The 16,626-nt window shown below is 40.8% G+C and overlaps 1 protein-coding gene across 1 annotated transcript in view; it reads right to left on the reverse strand.

Moving 5' to 3' along the window:
- Positions 1-12,878, reverse strand: part of LOC118364389 (inactive phospholipase C-like protein 2) — a 61,849-nt gene extending 48,971 nt beyond the window's left edge. The window contains exons 1-2 of the mRNA XM_035745893.2: positions 12,702-12,878; positions 12,119-12,565 (exon numbers count right to left, since the gene is read on the reverse strand). Of these exons, the coding sequence (XP_035601786.1) occupies positions 12,119-12,367 (249 nt within the window). The 5' untranslated portion in view covers positions 12,368-12,565; positions 12,702-12,878. The remainder of the gene's footprint in view (positions 1-12,118; positions 12,566-12,701) is intronic.
- Positions 12,879-16,626: the final 3,748 nt, after the last annotated feature.

Below are 16,626 nucleotides of genomic sequence, written 5' to 3' on the forward strand. Positions count from 1 at the left end.
CAGTGCATGTGTGACAATTATGTATGCCTACATGCATCCGATGGCCGATTACTGAAACCATAATATAGCCTACCCAATGATAAGTAATTACAGGATCAATGAGGCGAGGCATTGCTCCCGCAATCCATTTGCTCCATGTTCCCTTCATAGCTCTTAGGGCTGACTCCATTAAGTCGACTGGTCGATTGTTTGGTTGATAGGCTGTTGGTCGACCAAGATTTTTTTTTTAGTCAAGCAGTGGCAAATATTTTAAAAAATGTGTATGGCACACGAGGCACCCGTCTGATTCACGCCTGTCTAAGTGGACTAATCCATTGCAGAGGCCGCAGGGACGGCACACCAGTATCACCAGTAGTACATTTACCAATTCATTCCCATTATTTCTAAAAATCTACAATGTTTTTTGGTTAAGGTCATTTCTGTTTATGCATTCAATATATTATTACAGTCTTACCATTGTCATTGTAGGAGTGGACACATTGTTTGCAGAGTGCACAACCTAGGCTTCCCCGGTTTATTTCATTCCATTTACGAGTTGTCCATTTATTCCATGTCTTGTTTGTACTGTACTGCTCCTGCCAATCTTGACTAAGGACACGCACTTAATTACACATAGAAGTATGCCTATAGACTATCGGGCCTGCATGCATGATACTATTTCTCAAAGTAACTTTTTCTTCGCCTCAAACAGCAAGTAAACAAAGACTTTTTACATCCATTGAGAATGCCAATAGTTCCTCAATGTAGCCTATTTAAAAAATCTTTCTTGATAAAAATGTCGTGCTCTGATCCAGTGTAAACGTCATAAAATAGACTTACCTGATTACTTCTTATCCCGCAAACAGCCTACAGCTGTGTTAGGAAACTGAGGGCTCAGAATATTTTATACAATGTTACAAGTTTGCTAGCAGGAGCTTTGGGCCGGGCTGTATGTGTGTGTGTGTGTGTGTGTGTGTGTGTGTGTGTGTGTGTGTGTATGACGTGTGCCCCATAAAAATACAATAATACTGGTAGCCATCTATGCCGGTAACCTACACACATTTCACACATGTAGCTTGTTGATTTTGGTCAGCCAATCAAAACTGCTCTACAGTACACGGTTCCATATGTAGCAAGGGAAGTGAGAGATCTCTAATCAATCCAAAATGGAAAGAAATTATGGAATTAAGCGTTAGCCAAATGAGAATGAGTGGGTTACAACGAACAAGGTAGGCTGTTTAATCTGAATTATGATGTTATTTGTTTACAAGGAGTGCAGCATATTGTAGCCTCATTTACTAGCTGGCTAACTTTACTCAGCTAGCTATCTTCTCAACATCGATTTGATGCAGTCAATACAGTGCCACTGACACGGCCTGCAACGAAAACATGCGGTCTCTCCTTCACTGCAGCCGAGGTGAGTAAGACATTTAAACGCATTAACCCTCGCAAGGCTGCAGGCCCAGACGGCATCCCCAGCCGCGCCCTCACAGCATGCGCAGACCAGCTGGCCGGTGTGTTTACGGACATATTCAATCAATCCCTATACCAGTCTGCTGTTCCCACATGCTTCAAGAGGGCCACCATTGTTCCTGTTCCCAAGAAAGCTAAGGTAACTGAGCTAAACGACTACCGCCCCGTAGCACTCACTTCCGTCATCATGAAGTGCTTTGAGAGACTAGTCAAGGACCATATCACCTCCACCCTACCTGACACCCTAGACCCACTCCAATTTGCTTACCGCCCAAATAGGTCCACAGACGATGCAATCTCAACCACACTGCACACTGCCCTAACCCATCTAGACAAGAGGAATACCTATGTGAGAATGCTGTTCATCGACTACAGCTCGGCATTCAACACCATAGTACCCTCCAAGCTCGTCATCAAGCTCGAGACCCTGGGTCTCGACCCCGCCCTGTGCAACTGGGTACTGGACTTCCTGATGGGCCGCCCCCAGGTGGTGAGGGTAGGTAACAACATCTCCCCTCTGATCCTCAACACTGGGGCCCCACAAGAGTGCGTTCTGAGCCCTCTCCTGTACTCCCTGTTCACCCACGACTGCGTGGCCACGCACGCCTCCAACTCAATCATCAAGTTTGCGGACGACACAACAGTGGTAGGCTTGATTACCAACAACGACGAGACGGCCTACAGGGAGGAGGTGAGGGCCCTCGGAGTGTGGTGTCAGGAAAATAACCTCACACTCAACGTCAACAAAACTAAGGAGATGATTGTGGACTTCAGGAAACAGCAGAGGGAACACCCCCTATCCACATCGATGGAACAGTAGTGGAGAGGGTAGCAAGTTTAAGTTCCTCGGCATACACATCACAGACAAACTGAATTGGTCCACTCACACAGACAGCATCGTGAAGAAGGCGCAGCAGCGCCTCTTCAACCTCAGGAGGCTGAAGAAATTCGGCTTGTCACCAAAAGCACTCACAAACTTCTACAGATGCACAATCGAGAGCATCCTGGCGGGCTGTATCACCGCCTGGTACGGCAGCTGCTCCGCCCTCAACCGTAAGGCTCTCCAGAGGGTAGTGAGGTCTGCACAACGCATCACCGGGGGCAAACTACCTGCCCTCCAGGACACCTACACCACCCGATGTTACAGGAAGGCCATAAAGATCATCAAGGACATCAACCACCCGAGCCACTGCCTGTTCACCCCGCTATCATCCAGAAGGCGAGGTCAGTACAGGTGCATCAAAGCTGGGACCGAGAGACTGAAAAACAGCTTCTATCTCAAGGCCATCAGACTGTTAAACAGCCACCACTAACATTGAGTGGCCGCTGCCAACACACTGACACAACTCCAGCCACTTTAATAATGGGAATTGATGGGAATGATGTAAATATATCACTAGCCACTTTAAAAACAATGCTACCTTATATAATGTTACTTACCCTACATTATTCATCTCATATGCATACGTATATACTGTACTCTATATCATCGACTGCATCCTTATGTAATACATGTATCACTAGCCACTTTAACTATGCCACTTTGTTTACATACTCATCTTATATGTATATACTGTACTCGGTACCATCTACTGTATCTTGCCTATGCTGCTCTGTACCGTCACTCATTCATATATCCTTATGTACATATTCTTTATCCCCTTACACTGTGTATAAGACAGTAGTTTAGGAATTGTTAGTTAGATTACTTGTTGGTTATTACTGCATTGTCGGAACTAGAAGCACAAGCATTTCGCTACACTCGCATTAACATCTGCTAACCATGTGTATGTGACAAATAAAATTTGATTTGAAGTAGGACAGTGATATGGCCCAAAATATCACAACACTGTATTTATTTTATTTTTATATTTTTTTTTAGAGTGGACATATTTTATGTTTTTGAATAATACAAGTTATACATTTGCTTTATGAGTAGTGTGTGACCATATAGCAGCAACACATAGATTCTAAGTGATTGCAATGGGTATTTCTCCATTCTGTTTCATACCGTTCAAACTTCAACCAAAAATTATTTTACGCATTTATCCATTTCTGCATTTCCTGCACTAATTTGAGATCATGTCCACACTGCCATGTAGGGCTGCACGATATGGGCAAACAATCTAGGCCTTATTTTTAACCAAATGTTGCAATTGCGATTTTGACTTGCGATTTAGAGCAAAACACTTGGGAGAACTGTTGGAATCATGGAAATATGATTATGGAGGAGTTATTGCGACAGGGTAGGAACCAAAGTGTTGAGAAGTGTTTCCTAGGGGACCCTATAATCTTTGGCTACATTTAATGTTCGCTTAGCTACTTCATGTAGCTAACACGGTCTTGCTTTGCATATTCCTCTTTGATTTAGAAGATACTGTTGCACAAACAACATGCTGATTTAGGTCTACACCATCACTAGTATTATCAGGCTGTATATCTAATTACGTCTGCTCTGACTCAGTATATTTATTAGCTAGCTAGCAATTAGCATTAGTGGCTAACAATTAGCGACTAACAATATTTAGGCCAAACTTGCTGTTTGCAGATGTAAGAATCACAAAATAATTGTGTAATTATAGAACGCAAGTGGATTTATATTAAAAAGCAAAGCAAAAACAGAATCATTGTCATCAACATTGTTGCATGCTCTGCATTGACCATGCAGACTGAACGCAAGTGTCTCATGGTCGAGGAAAAACAAATTTGCACCTTGAGAGGCAGGGGGCGGGGCTAGGTCTGTGTGGATAGCGACATGGAGAGAGAGCTGAGAAAGATGACTAAAGTAGCTTTGCAAACTATATCACATTTAACGAACCAAACATTCAAATACCGTTACAGAAGGTAAAGTAAAAACCCAAACTGGTCCATGAATCAATACCGGTATACCGCCCAGCCCTAGACTCAAGACATGCACTGTTATGGGCTGATAAACAGCAGCTAACTTTTTTTGTCTATCTAACTAGCACAAGCCAGCGTGGCTACTTTCTAGTCTGTCTCTCTCAATCTCACACAACCGGCCCCTCTGCCTGCTGCTCCATCATAGCGGAACCCTCCGCATTCCTCCCTCGTGCAAGGCTCAGGTTAAAAATATGTAAGGGGGGGATCATGATATTTGAGTAGTGAAATTATTTCTAATGCCTATCCGTAATAGCAGCCACACACCAGACATTTCCAACCTGGTCTCAGAGCATTTCATTTTATTCTGTGCATACAATTCAATACAATACAAGACACTGCATTTAGTATGATATGTAATGTTTCGTATGGCAATTATTATTTTGTGGATGTCCATCATCCATTTCGTATTATATGTTACAAATTGCAATTCGTACAATATTTTACATATTTGCAAACATAGGATATGTTACAAATTCCAAATTGTTGTGGCTAATGTTAGTTAGGTGGCTAGGGTCTAGAGTTAGGGCTAGGAGTTAGGTTAGGGTTAAGATTATGGAAAGGGTTAGCTGACATGCTAAGTAGTTGCAATGTTGTTAATTAACTAAAATTGTCCTTGATGAGATTCGCACACAACCTTTGGGTTGCTAGATGTTAGGGGTCAAGGTTAGGAGTTAGGTTCGGGTTAGCTAAAAGGGTTAAGGTTAGAAGAAAGATTAGCTAACATGCTTAGTAGGGCAAAGTAGCTAAAAAGTAGTAAGTAGTTGCAAAATGTCAAATTTTGCTAAAATGATGAATGGGATTCGAACACACAACCTTTGGGTTGCTAGACATTCACGTTATACACCCACCCCAACCATACAAACCCTCCTTTAGTTGTTGTCTCATGTAATCTTCCATCTTATGTAACCATAGCAAATGTAACATATCAATCCAATTCCAGTGTCCAAGATTTACATTTACCATGTTACATCTAGTCTATGAGACCAATGACATTTCACATTGGTTAGCACTAGGGTGCAACAAATATCAGGCATCATAAACTGGTGTAGGATTGTGTCATGTAAACTACTCAATATCGACAAATAAACCTGATCTTGAGAAAAGGGAGAAAAATAAATTGCTGCAAGGCTAAGCTAACTAAGTAGCAGTATAAGGCTCCCCTTGAAATAAGGAGCATCTGAATTGGAAGAGAATGTTTTGCTACTTTTGTTTTGCCTGGACCAGATCAGAAGACTTATTTGCAGTGGACAGTTGGAAAAATCCTAGGCCGACATTTTGCTTGGTTGATCACTAATAAGGGACATGCTCTGAGCTGTGGTTTGGCAACAAGATATAGAGGAGAATTGATAGCTATCAAACAATGGAGGGACCTTCTTAAGTGAACTATCTGTGAAAAAATAATTTAGCCACAGGTTCATTCAACTCATTCAAAACTGAACAGATCATTTTTAACTGTTAGGCCAAAGTGACTTTCACTTTTAGTTTTCTTTTAAGATATATTATTATATCTTTACTTTTACTCAAGTATGACAATTGGATACTTCTTGCACCACTGCTGACCACATCCTCTAATTACTGCAGAAAAACTATCCTGCTTTAGTGGAGAAATAGGTTATTATATTACTCAGGGATTGGAACCTTTTAAAATAACAACAACAAAAAAAAAGAACAAAACCATTTTGAGGAACAGAAACAAAAGTGATATCTAGTGTTCGGGTCAGAACCATTATTTTCAAATCTTAAGAACCGGTTAATAATGTTTTTCCTTGTTCCATGTTCTAAAAATATTACACATTGTTAGTGCATCATTCTGTAATAATGCATGTAATATCCTAAACACATTCCAATTCACATCATGATGTTCAGTGCTTCATGTCAAGCCCCCTCCATTGCCCACCCCGCTCTCTCCCCACATCACGGGAGGCATGATGGCCGGAACGAAGCAAATGGAATAGCGTCAAACATATGGAAACCATGGGTTTGACGTATTTGATACCATTCCACTTATTCTACTCCAGCCATTACCTCAAGCCTGCACTTATCTGACCAATCAAAACATGTAAACAAATATGTTACCTGTTCCAGAGAAAGCTGTTCTCTCAGTGAAAATTTGTTGAGTAAATAATCTAAATGTAAAAACAAATAGATTTCAAAAGGTTAAAAAAATGACGGAAAACTTTCAACTTGTGCAAATGTGGATTAATAATACAGTTGAAAATCAACAGTCATTTTATGAGTGAAAGAGAAAGTGGCCACAATCCACAGGCCACAATCACCAGCCAGATCAACTATATGCGAAGGATATGCGTCACGCTGCATGAGGCAAATGGTGGTCACACCAGATACGGACTGTTTTTCTGATCCACACCACTATCTTTTCATTTTATTATTATTATTCTTATTTTTTTTAAAGGTACTGTATCTGTGACCAACAAATGCATATCTGTATTCCCAGTCATGTACAATACATAGACTATGGCTTAATGAATGTATTTCAATTGACTGATTTCCTTATATGAACTGTAACTCAGTCAAATCTTTGAAATTATTGCATGTTGCGTTTATATTTTTGTTCAGTGTCATTTCAAAAACGCATGGTGGCATCACTTTCTAGTCACTCTGACATATTTGCAAGGCTACAGTGTAAGGTGGAAGTGGAATGGAGAGATGTGAGCATGTAATATGGCTGCACAGTTATGAACAGGTCCAAGACCTGAAGCAGAACCCACTGCTACTAATGGGGGTTGTCCATTTTAACTCTGGTCTGACAGGGCCAGCATGATTAGCCTGGAAATGTGCCCAATTCTGGTTTGCATATGGACCAGTGTTGTATTATACCAACTTGTCAAGACTGGCAGAGAAGGCTGTTATTGTGTAGTCTTACAGTCCCTTATTGCATTTGGGACATTGGTGGTAAGCCACATGTGCAGCAGTCTTCATCGACATGGCCAAGGCTTTCAACTCTGTCAATCACGGTATTCTTGTCGGCAGACTCAACAGCCTTGGTTTCTCTAATGACTGCCTCGCCTGGTTCACTAACTACTTCTCAGATAGATTTCAGTGTGTCAAATCAGAAGGCCTGTTGTCCGGACCTCTGGCAGTCTCTGAGGGTACCACAGGGTTAAATTCTCGGGCCGACTTTTTTCTCTGCATATATCAATGATGTCGCTCTTGCTGCGGGTGATTCTTTGATTCACCTCTACGCTGACGACACCATTCTGTATACATCTGGCCCTTCTTTGGACACGGTGTTAAACCCTCTTTGGGCTAGGGGGCAGTATTTTCACATCCGGATGAAAAGCCTGCTACTCAGTTCCAGAAGCTAGGATATGCATATTATTACTAGATTTGGAAAACACTCTGAAGTTTGAATAATGCCTGTGAGTATAACAGAACTGATTTGGCAGGCGAAACCCAGAGCACAATCCATCCAGGGGAAAAAAATGTTTGAGGTCAATGTGTTTTCCATTAGTTTTCTATGGGAAACCCTTTTTAAAAGGAATATGGTTGCGGTTCCTATGGCTTCCACTAGATGTCAACAGTCTTTAGAATTTGGTTGATGTTTTTCTTTTGAGAAATGAAGAAGTAGTCCTGTTCTTTCCATGTGTCACTCAGATGGACTCAAGTTTTTTGTTGCGCATGACCTGGAATGCGCTTCACGTTGTTTTTATCCAGTATTGAATACAGTATACCCAGTCTTAAATTGTATCGATTATTTACGTTTTAGGATAACTTAGGTTGGATTAGGAACGTTGTTTAAAATGTTTGGACCAAGTTTACAGGTAACTTATTAGATACTTTGTAGGCATGTTGAGCGAGTTGAAACCGGTATATTTCTGAATCAAACGCGTCAAGTAAATTGACATTTTTGGGACATAAAGAAGGACATTATCGAACAAAAGGACCATTTGTGATGTTTCTGGGAAATTTTGGAGTGCCAACAGAAGATCTTCAAAAGGTAAGGCATTAATTATATCGCTATTTCTGACTTTTGTTGCACACCTGCCTGGTTGAAATGTGATTTTCATGTGTTTGCATGTGAGGTGCTGTCCTCAGATAATCTCATGGTCTGCTTTCGCCATAAAGCCTTTTTGAAATCTGACACAGCGGCTGGATTAACAAGAAGTTAAGCTTTATTTTGATGTAGAACACTTGTATGTTTTATGAATTCTTATTATGAGTGTTTTTGAATTTGGCGCACTGCAATTTCACTGGATATTGTCAAACCAATCCTGTTAACGGAATTCGAGCGGGAATGGGATATAAGGGATCCCTAAGAGGTTTAACAAACCTCCAAACGAGCTTCAACGTCATACAACACTACTTCCGTGGCCTCCAACTGCTCTTCAATACTAGTAAAATCAAATACATGCTCTTCAACCGCTCGCTGCCCGGACAAGCCCGCCCGACTAGCATCACTACTCTGGACGGTTCTGACTTAGATATTTATAGTTGTCCACACATTCTAGGTGTCTGGCCAGACTGTAAACTCTCCTTCCAGACTCACATTAAGCATCTCCAATCCAAAGTTAAATCTTGAAATCGGCTTTCTATTTCGCAAAAGAACCTCCTTCACAAATGCTGCCAAACATACCCTCAAAACTGACTATCCTACCGATCCTACCGACTTCAGCGATGTCATTTACAAAATAGCCTCCAACACCACTCAACAAATTGGATGCAGTCAATCACAGTGCCATCCATTTTGTCACCAAAGCCCCATATACTACCTACCCACCACTGCGACCTGTATGCTCTTGATGGCTGGTCCTCGATACACATTTGTCGCCAAACCCACTGGCTCTAGGTCATCTATAAGTCTTTGCTGGGTAAAGCTCTGCCTTCGCTCACTGGTCACCATAGCAACACCCAACCATAGCACGCGCTCCAGCAGGTATATTTCACTGGTCATCCCCAAAGCCAACACTTGCTTTGGTCGCCTTTCCTTCCAGTTCTCTGCTGCCAATGACCAGAACGAATTGCAAAGAAAACACACAAAAACACTGAAGTTGGAGACATATCTCCATCACTAACTTTAAGCAACAGCTGTCAGAGCAGCTAACCGATCGCAGCAGCTGTACACAGCCCATCTAACCAACTACCTACCTCATCCCCATATGTGTTTCTGCTCTTTTGCACACCAGTATTTCTGCTTGCACATCCTCATCTGCACATATCACTCCAGTGTAAATTGCTAAATTGTAATTACTTCGCCACTATTGGCCTGTTTATTGCCTTACCTCCTTACTTCATTTGCACACACTGTATTCAGATGTTTCTATTGTTGACTGTATGTTTGTTTATCCCATGTGTAACTGTGTTGTTGTTTTGTCGCACTGCTTTGCTTTATCTTGGCCAGTCGCAGTTGTAAATGAGAACTTGTTCTCAACTGGCCTACCTGGTGAAATAAAGGTGAAATAAAATACACTTAAAAATTGTATCATTTGCTGACTGGATCCTTTGGCAGTAGACTACCTTCGGACCAGTCCGTTCTTGCACGACAAGTGCATTATGCTTTATTCAATAGCAATAAGAGGTTTGTTGACACAAAATGTTCCCTAAATATGGGCTTCCTGGACCAACCAAGAGCTTGGTGAGTGAAAGTATGTGCAATACATTTTGGCCGGGGTAAATACAGATTTCTCTGCTCTCCAATACATTTCAATAGATATAATTGACCTATTAACAGAGGATATTGAACCTTGTGTCACAGGAGTGGATATCAGATACAATAAATAGTTATTCACAGCTGGGAAGTGAGACAGGTCCTTGTGTGGTGAGAGATTACTTGGAACTTTACATGGCAGAAATGTCAATATTATCTACATCCATCTCCAGGCAGAGAGAGCATGAAAGTTCAACGCTTTCAATGTGCGAAGAAAGTGCTGCCCACAAAACCTGGCTTGGAAAAGAGCTTAACTGGAAAGAACTGTGTTCATTGCTGGCAAATCAACAATAACACAATGAAAAGGCTCACAATGAATAACAGTTGATTGAGATTTTGGACAATAACAAGTACGAGCCTCATCTACAGTTGGTCCAGAAATTACCTGATCTAAAGATAGTGATGCAACTTTAGTCACAGTGTGGACTATCCATTCATAAGGCTACACAGTTGACTGATAAGTGTATCTGATAACTGTATCACTAAGAAGGCTAGGAGCATGGATGGGCAACTCCAGTCCTCAGGGGCTCAGTGGTTGTTACACTTTTCCCCCAAACCCTAGCAAACACATCTGATTAAACTAATTGCATTCTAAACTAAAGATCATTAGTTGATTTTTGGAGTCACGGGTGTTAGCTGGGGCTAAAACGTGAAAGCAATCAGGCCACAAAGGACTGGAGTTGCACATCCCTGGGCTAGAGTGTAAGCCATAACCAGCTTAAAAAACTAAAGATTTGCGCATTAATAAATGTGACAGTCTGTATGCCTTCCCACCTACAGTATGTTTCATGTCTCAGGTAGCCCGCAAAGGCCAGCATGGATAGAATGCAAGAATTTACTCATCTTTGCCATATTCTAATAATTCTCATGTGCCAACGTATCGCCATGGTCTGTGCTATTGTGAAACTTGCACTCCTGTAGAGCTGAAATAATTGGATTGTAAAACTTGCATCCAGCCAACCAGAAAAGCAAGGCAAAGCAATTTAGGTATTCTTGAAAGTCAAGACAATCCTTGTTCTCCAAATAAACATTTGTATAGTTGAAAAAAAAAACATTTTTTGCAAGCAGTAGACATTAAGAATTAAAATGTGTAGTGAAGCTTTATAGTAACGTATGACATCACGTGCCCAGAGTACCTTAAATTATTCATTTATTCTGAAAAACTGTTTCCATCATCATTTCTTGCAATGAAGAAAGTTTGACTAGACAAATCCACCCGTTGAATGGATAAAAAATGTTGTTGATCTTTAGAACATTTCTTCAATAGCTGCCGTTTCCATTACACGTCGCAATGGTTTTTTTGCGACATTGACCCAGGTTTATTCAACAAAAGCAATAGAAACCTGCCTAGTGAGCGGCAATAAGAGAAATACAAAAAAGCTGTGAGTTTAGCAATGTGATAGCCTCAGTCTGCAAGACCTAGGCTACACTTAAATGCAATTTGTAGGCCTATTTAGGGATTTGGAGCCTTCACTTACAGGGAAAACAAAACAACCTTGCAAAACAGTCAATATGAGGAAATAGGTGAATGCATAATTTCCTTCATGAGGCCATCTGTTGTTGGCTAATATTGAGGCCAACTGACAACACTATCTAAATGAAGACAACGAAATTCAATGCTGAAAGGTCTAAATGAGGAAAAGCCTCGTCTCATGTGATGAACTGCTTACCAAACCAATGTGTTGAGAAGCAACAATGGCATCAATTTAATTTGGAAACTGTTCTTAACCACAGGAATTGGTCCAGACTTTCCCAAATGTTGAATGGCAACATATGGTAAACATCAAGCACTCAAAATTGCTTTCTGATAGATGCCGCAAACGGATCACTTTTTTCTCTGAATGGTGAATTGACACTTGCAATGAAATTCAGACAATACCTCTACTTTCACCTGACTGTTTGCATTGTCAATGTGTGTGTGAACAGTGGTTTTTGGATTGCAAGTGGTCATTTGGTCGAGGTTGTGAACCAATGTGCATAACATGTACACTTAGTGGAAGATCAAATCTAAGGATGCATCCACGAAGCTAACAATCAAGCCAACCATAGACCTCTTTGTGTTCTCAAATCCCTGTAAATCTGCATAAAAATATGATTTACCTTTATAATGCTGCTCCTGCGTGGTATTCCGGATTTGGAATCCAATCTGACAGAGGAGTTAAAGGCGGTTTCAAGCCCTGGGCTGTCATGTAACGTTTCTGATCCAACCATGTCTGCCGGTATCCCACAGTCCCCATTGAAGACCGATACTTCGCACTGCGTCTTCCCGTATGTTTTATCACTGGGCAAAGCCACCGAATCCCCAGTATTCGATGGAGATGAGCCGTCGTTCTCTCCAAACTCCGCCATAGGCACTCCACGCACACAGACAGACCAAGTTTAGCTGTCAAGCTGCTATGTAGGTGTTTCACTTGCAACGCTGTTGTATTTATCCAATGTCCTGGCTTGCTAGCTAGCTACCTCGTTATAACTGCACAAAAACGTTCCGTATCATTTTCTTGGTCCATATGACTGGTATTTAATGTCGCGTCTTCCATGGATTGTGCTCTGTAAAACAAAACATCAACAAGAGACATTGAATACCAATAGATTAAACTGTTCAATGCTAGACATGATCTGAAATTGTATGCCTAATAATGTGACTTTGAATGGTAACGTTAGCTGACGAACGTTAATTACGTACAAACAGTTCAATTGCATTCAATGGCATTTTCAATTTGCAAAGCTGTCGGTAAAACATTGCAAAATTATTTCATAATGGATGCATTAGCTAGCTACATCGTCTCATTTGAAATTATGTCTGGTAAATCATTCGATAGTTAGCTGCCTAGCTATGCAACATTCGTAAATTAGTTTAACGTTCGTCAACAAGTTAGCCATATTTGCGTTCGTCTGGGATAGAAGTGGCTTGTTTGTTAGCTGATGTGTTGTATATCTGGACAAGAGCTAATTTAGTTATAGCTAGCAAACTTGGTTATACGTCTTACTCAGTCATGTTACGTTAACTGACAAATTAGCCCACGTTTAATTAACTTGCCAATAGTTAGCTAACATTAACTAACCTGGCAAACTAACACTAATGTTAGACAAATGTTTTAACTAACCCTCTCGTATCTGTTCTACAGCCACACATGCCAACATAATTTCATGTTATCACACTTGCCTTGCTTGATAAAGTATTGTCAAAAGAGAACGAAGTTCCATTCTGTTGTGCTATCCAGCTGCAACGACGAGACTACTGTTCAGTCCATGCATCACCACCAGTTGCTGCATTAGTTAGCTTGCAATGCAGCTAATGTTAGTTAGCAAGTAGTCACCGACTAAACCCAACTGTCAATACATTTGCTATCTAAATATGTATCTAGCGAGCTACCCGTTAAGCAAAAGTGAAAAGGTGAACGAACTACTTGTAACAGGCAGCAACGACAACAAACCTTCTGTCAATCAAACCTTGCTCATAGAAAAATATATGTCTTATTGAAATACATGAAAACTGCTTTCATCGATCAAAACCAGTGCTTTATAATTACACTAGAAGACAGCACCGGGCACAGTTTTGAAGCCACCGCGCCTACATCTTGGCACGCACCCACCACAGTAGAAAAAAATAAATTTTGGAAGCTATAGAAATGCATTTATTAATGTCTAAACACCCCCCCCCCCACGTTTATTATATTACAAACACCTTAATACTTTACAATTATATTATGTGAGTTAAACATACATTATATTAAAAATATATATATATTTAAAGTATAATTTTTTTAAGTACTAATGTTACTGTCCCCACGACAAGAACAAAATACATATGCATGTAATTCTGTCCTTGATACATTTAACTGAAATACTGTAGAAATTCATTCATTCCTTTGGAGGACTCCTTCTTCTGTGGAGTGCCAATATGGCCGAACGGTGGCTTCAAAGAGTCTCTTTGGCCAATACCCAGCATATTCCATCCAGGGTTTATATACAGTGCTTTCGGGAAAGTATTCAAACCACGTCCCTTTTCCATATTTTGTTATGTTACAGCCTTATTCTAATATTTGTTTCCCTCAATCTACACACAGCACCCGATAATGACCTAATTAAAACATGTTTGTAGAAATGTGTGTACATTTATTACAAATAATAAACAGAAATACCTTATTTACACAAGTATTCAGACCCTTTGCTATGAGAAATTGAACTGAAATTGAGCTCAGGTGTATCCTGTTTCCATTGATCATCCTTGAGATGTTTCTACAACTTGATTGGAGTCCACCTGTGGTAAATTCAATTGATTTGACATTATTTGGAAAGGCACACAACTGTCTATGTAAGGTCCACAATTGACCGTGCTTTTCAGAGCAAAAACCAAACCATGAGGACAAAGGAAATTGCCGTAGAGCTACGAGACAGGGTTGTGTCGAGGCATATATCTGGGGAAGGGTACCAAAAAATGTCTGCAGCTTTGAAGATCCCAAAGAACACAGTGGCCTCCATCATTCTTAAATGGAAGAAGTTTGGAACCAACAAGACTCTTCCTAGAGCTGGCCGCCCAGCCAAACTGAACACTCAGGGGAGAAGGGCCTAGGTACGGGAGGTGATCAAGGACCCGATGGTCACTGACAGAGCTCAAGAGTTCCTCTGTGGAGATGAGTGAACCTTCCAGAAGGACAACCATCTCTGCAGCACTCCACCAATCAGGCCTTTATGATAGAGTGGCCAGACAGAAGCCCCTGCTCAGTAAAAGGCACATGACAGCCCTATATGAGTTTGCCAAAAGGCCCCTAAAGGACTCTCAGACCATGAGAAACAACATTCTCTGGTCTGATGAAACCAAGATGGAACTCTTTGGCTAGAACGCCAAGCATCATGTCTGGAGGAAACCTGGCACCATCTCTACGGTGAAGCATGGTGGTGGCAGCATCATGTTGGGGGGATGTTTTTCAGCGGGAGACTAGTCCGGATCGAGGGAAAGATGAACAGAGCAAAGTACAGAGAGATCCTTGTTGAAAACCTGTTTGGCCCTGTCCGGGGGTGTCCTCGGATGGGGCCACAGTGTCTCCTGACCCCTCCTGTCTCAGCCTCCAGTATTTATGCTGCAGTAGTTTGTGTCGGGGGCTAGGGTCAGTTTGTTATATCTGGAGTACTTCTCCTGTCCTATTCGGTGTCCTGTGTGAATCTAAGTGTGCGTTCTCTAATTCTCTCCTTCTCTCTTTCTTTCTCCCTCTCAGAGGACCTGAGCCCTAGGACCATGCCCCAGGACTACCTGACATGATGACTCCTTGCTGTCCCCAGTCCACCTGGCTGTGCTGCTGCTCCAGTTTCAACTGTTCTGCCTCATTATTATTATTCGACCATGCTGGTCATTTATGAACATTTGAACATCTTGGCCATGTTCTGTTATAATCTCCACCCGGCACAGCCAGAAGAGGACTGGCCACCCCACATATGCTTTCTCTAATTCTCTTTCTCTCTCTCTCGGAGGACCTGAGCCCTAGGACCATGCCCCATGACTACCTGACATGATGACTCCTTGCTGTCCCCAGTCCACCTGACTGTGCTGCTGCTCCAGTTTCGACTGTTCTGCCTTATTATTATTCGACCATGCTGGTAATTTATGAACATTTTAACATCTTGGCCATGTTCTGTTATAATCTCCACCCGGCACAGCCAGAAGAGGACTGGCCACCCCTCATAGCCTGGTTCCTCTCTAGGTTTCTTCCTAGGTTCTGGGCATTCTAGGGAGTTTTTCCTAGCCCCTGTGCTTCTACACCTGCATTGCTTGCTGTTTGGGGTTTTAGGCTGTGTTTCTGTACAGCACTTTGTGACATCAGCTGATGTAAGAAGGGCTTTATAATATATAATAATAATATATGCCATTTAGCAGACGCTTTCATCCAAAGCGACTTACAGTCATGTGTGCATACATTCTACGTATGCATTTGATTTGATCAAAACAAATGGTGAACCTGTAACATCACTAAGTAACAGCTCCATTAGCACAAATTTAACCATACAAATCAATATAGGTTACGATCTAGGTTTTCTCTGCATCTCCTATCAATTATAAATCATCAAATATATTGTACAATGTTATACATTAAAAAGGAATGTTTGAATTATACAAGGAAAACCAGGGATGCTAGACATCCCAAGTGGGAATTTAGAAAACATTATACACTTAAATCATACTTCGTTAACATATTTTAAGTATATTTAAATTGGAGAAATATTACTTATTTATTGCATGTAATGTCAATTTTATTAGCGTTTAATATATGAACTACATTTCAAATGATCTAAATTGGGAAACCTGTGCTTAAGTATATTCTTTGTATATTAGATAAAGAGCTTAACAAATATACTTTGAATACACCTTAAGTACATTCTATGTAAACAGTATTTCTGACAATTAGAAATATACTAAAAGGGTATTTGAATTTGAATTTCTGTGTTTTCTTTACAAAACATTTTTTTACAATGTTTCAAGTATAGTTTTTCAATACACTTCTGCTTATTAATCACATTAGCTATATAAAGGTTACCTTGATTGACCATGGCAGTTTCTCAGCTTTAAAAAATATATATATTTAACTTTAATTTAACTAGGAAAGTAGGTTAAG

Source organism: Oncorhynchus keta, chromosome 31 (genome assembly GCF_023373465.1).
Source record: "Oncorhynchus keta strain PuntledgeMale-10-30-2019 chromosome 31, Oket_V2, whole genome shotgun sequence".
Lineage (NCBI taxonomy): Eukaryota > Metazoa > Chordata > Actinopteri > Salmoniformes > Salmonidae > Oncorhynchus > Oncorhynchus keta.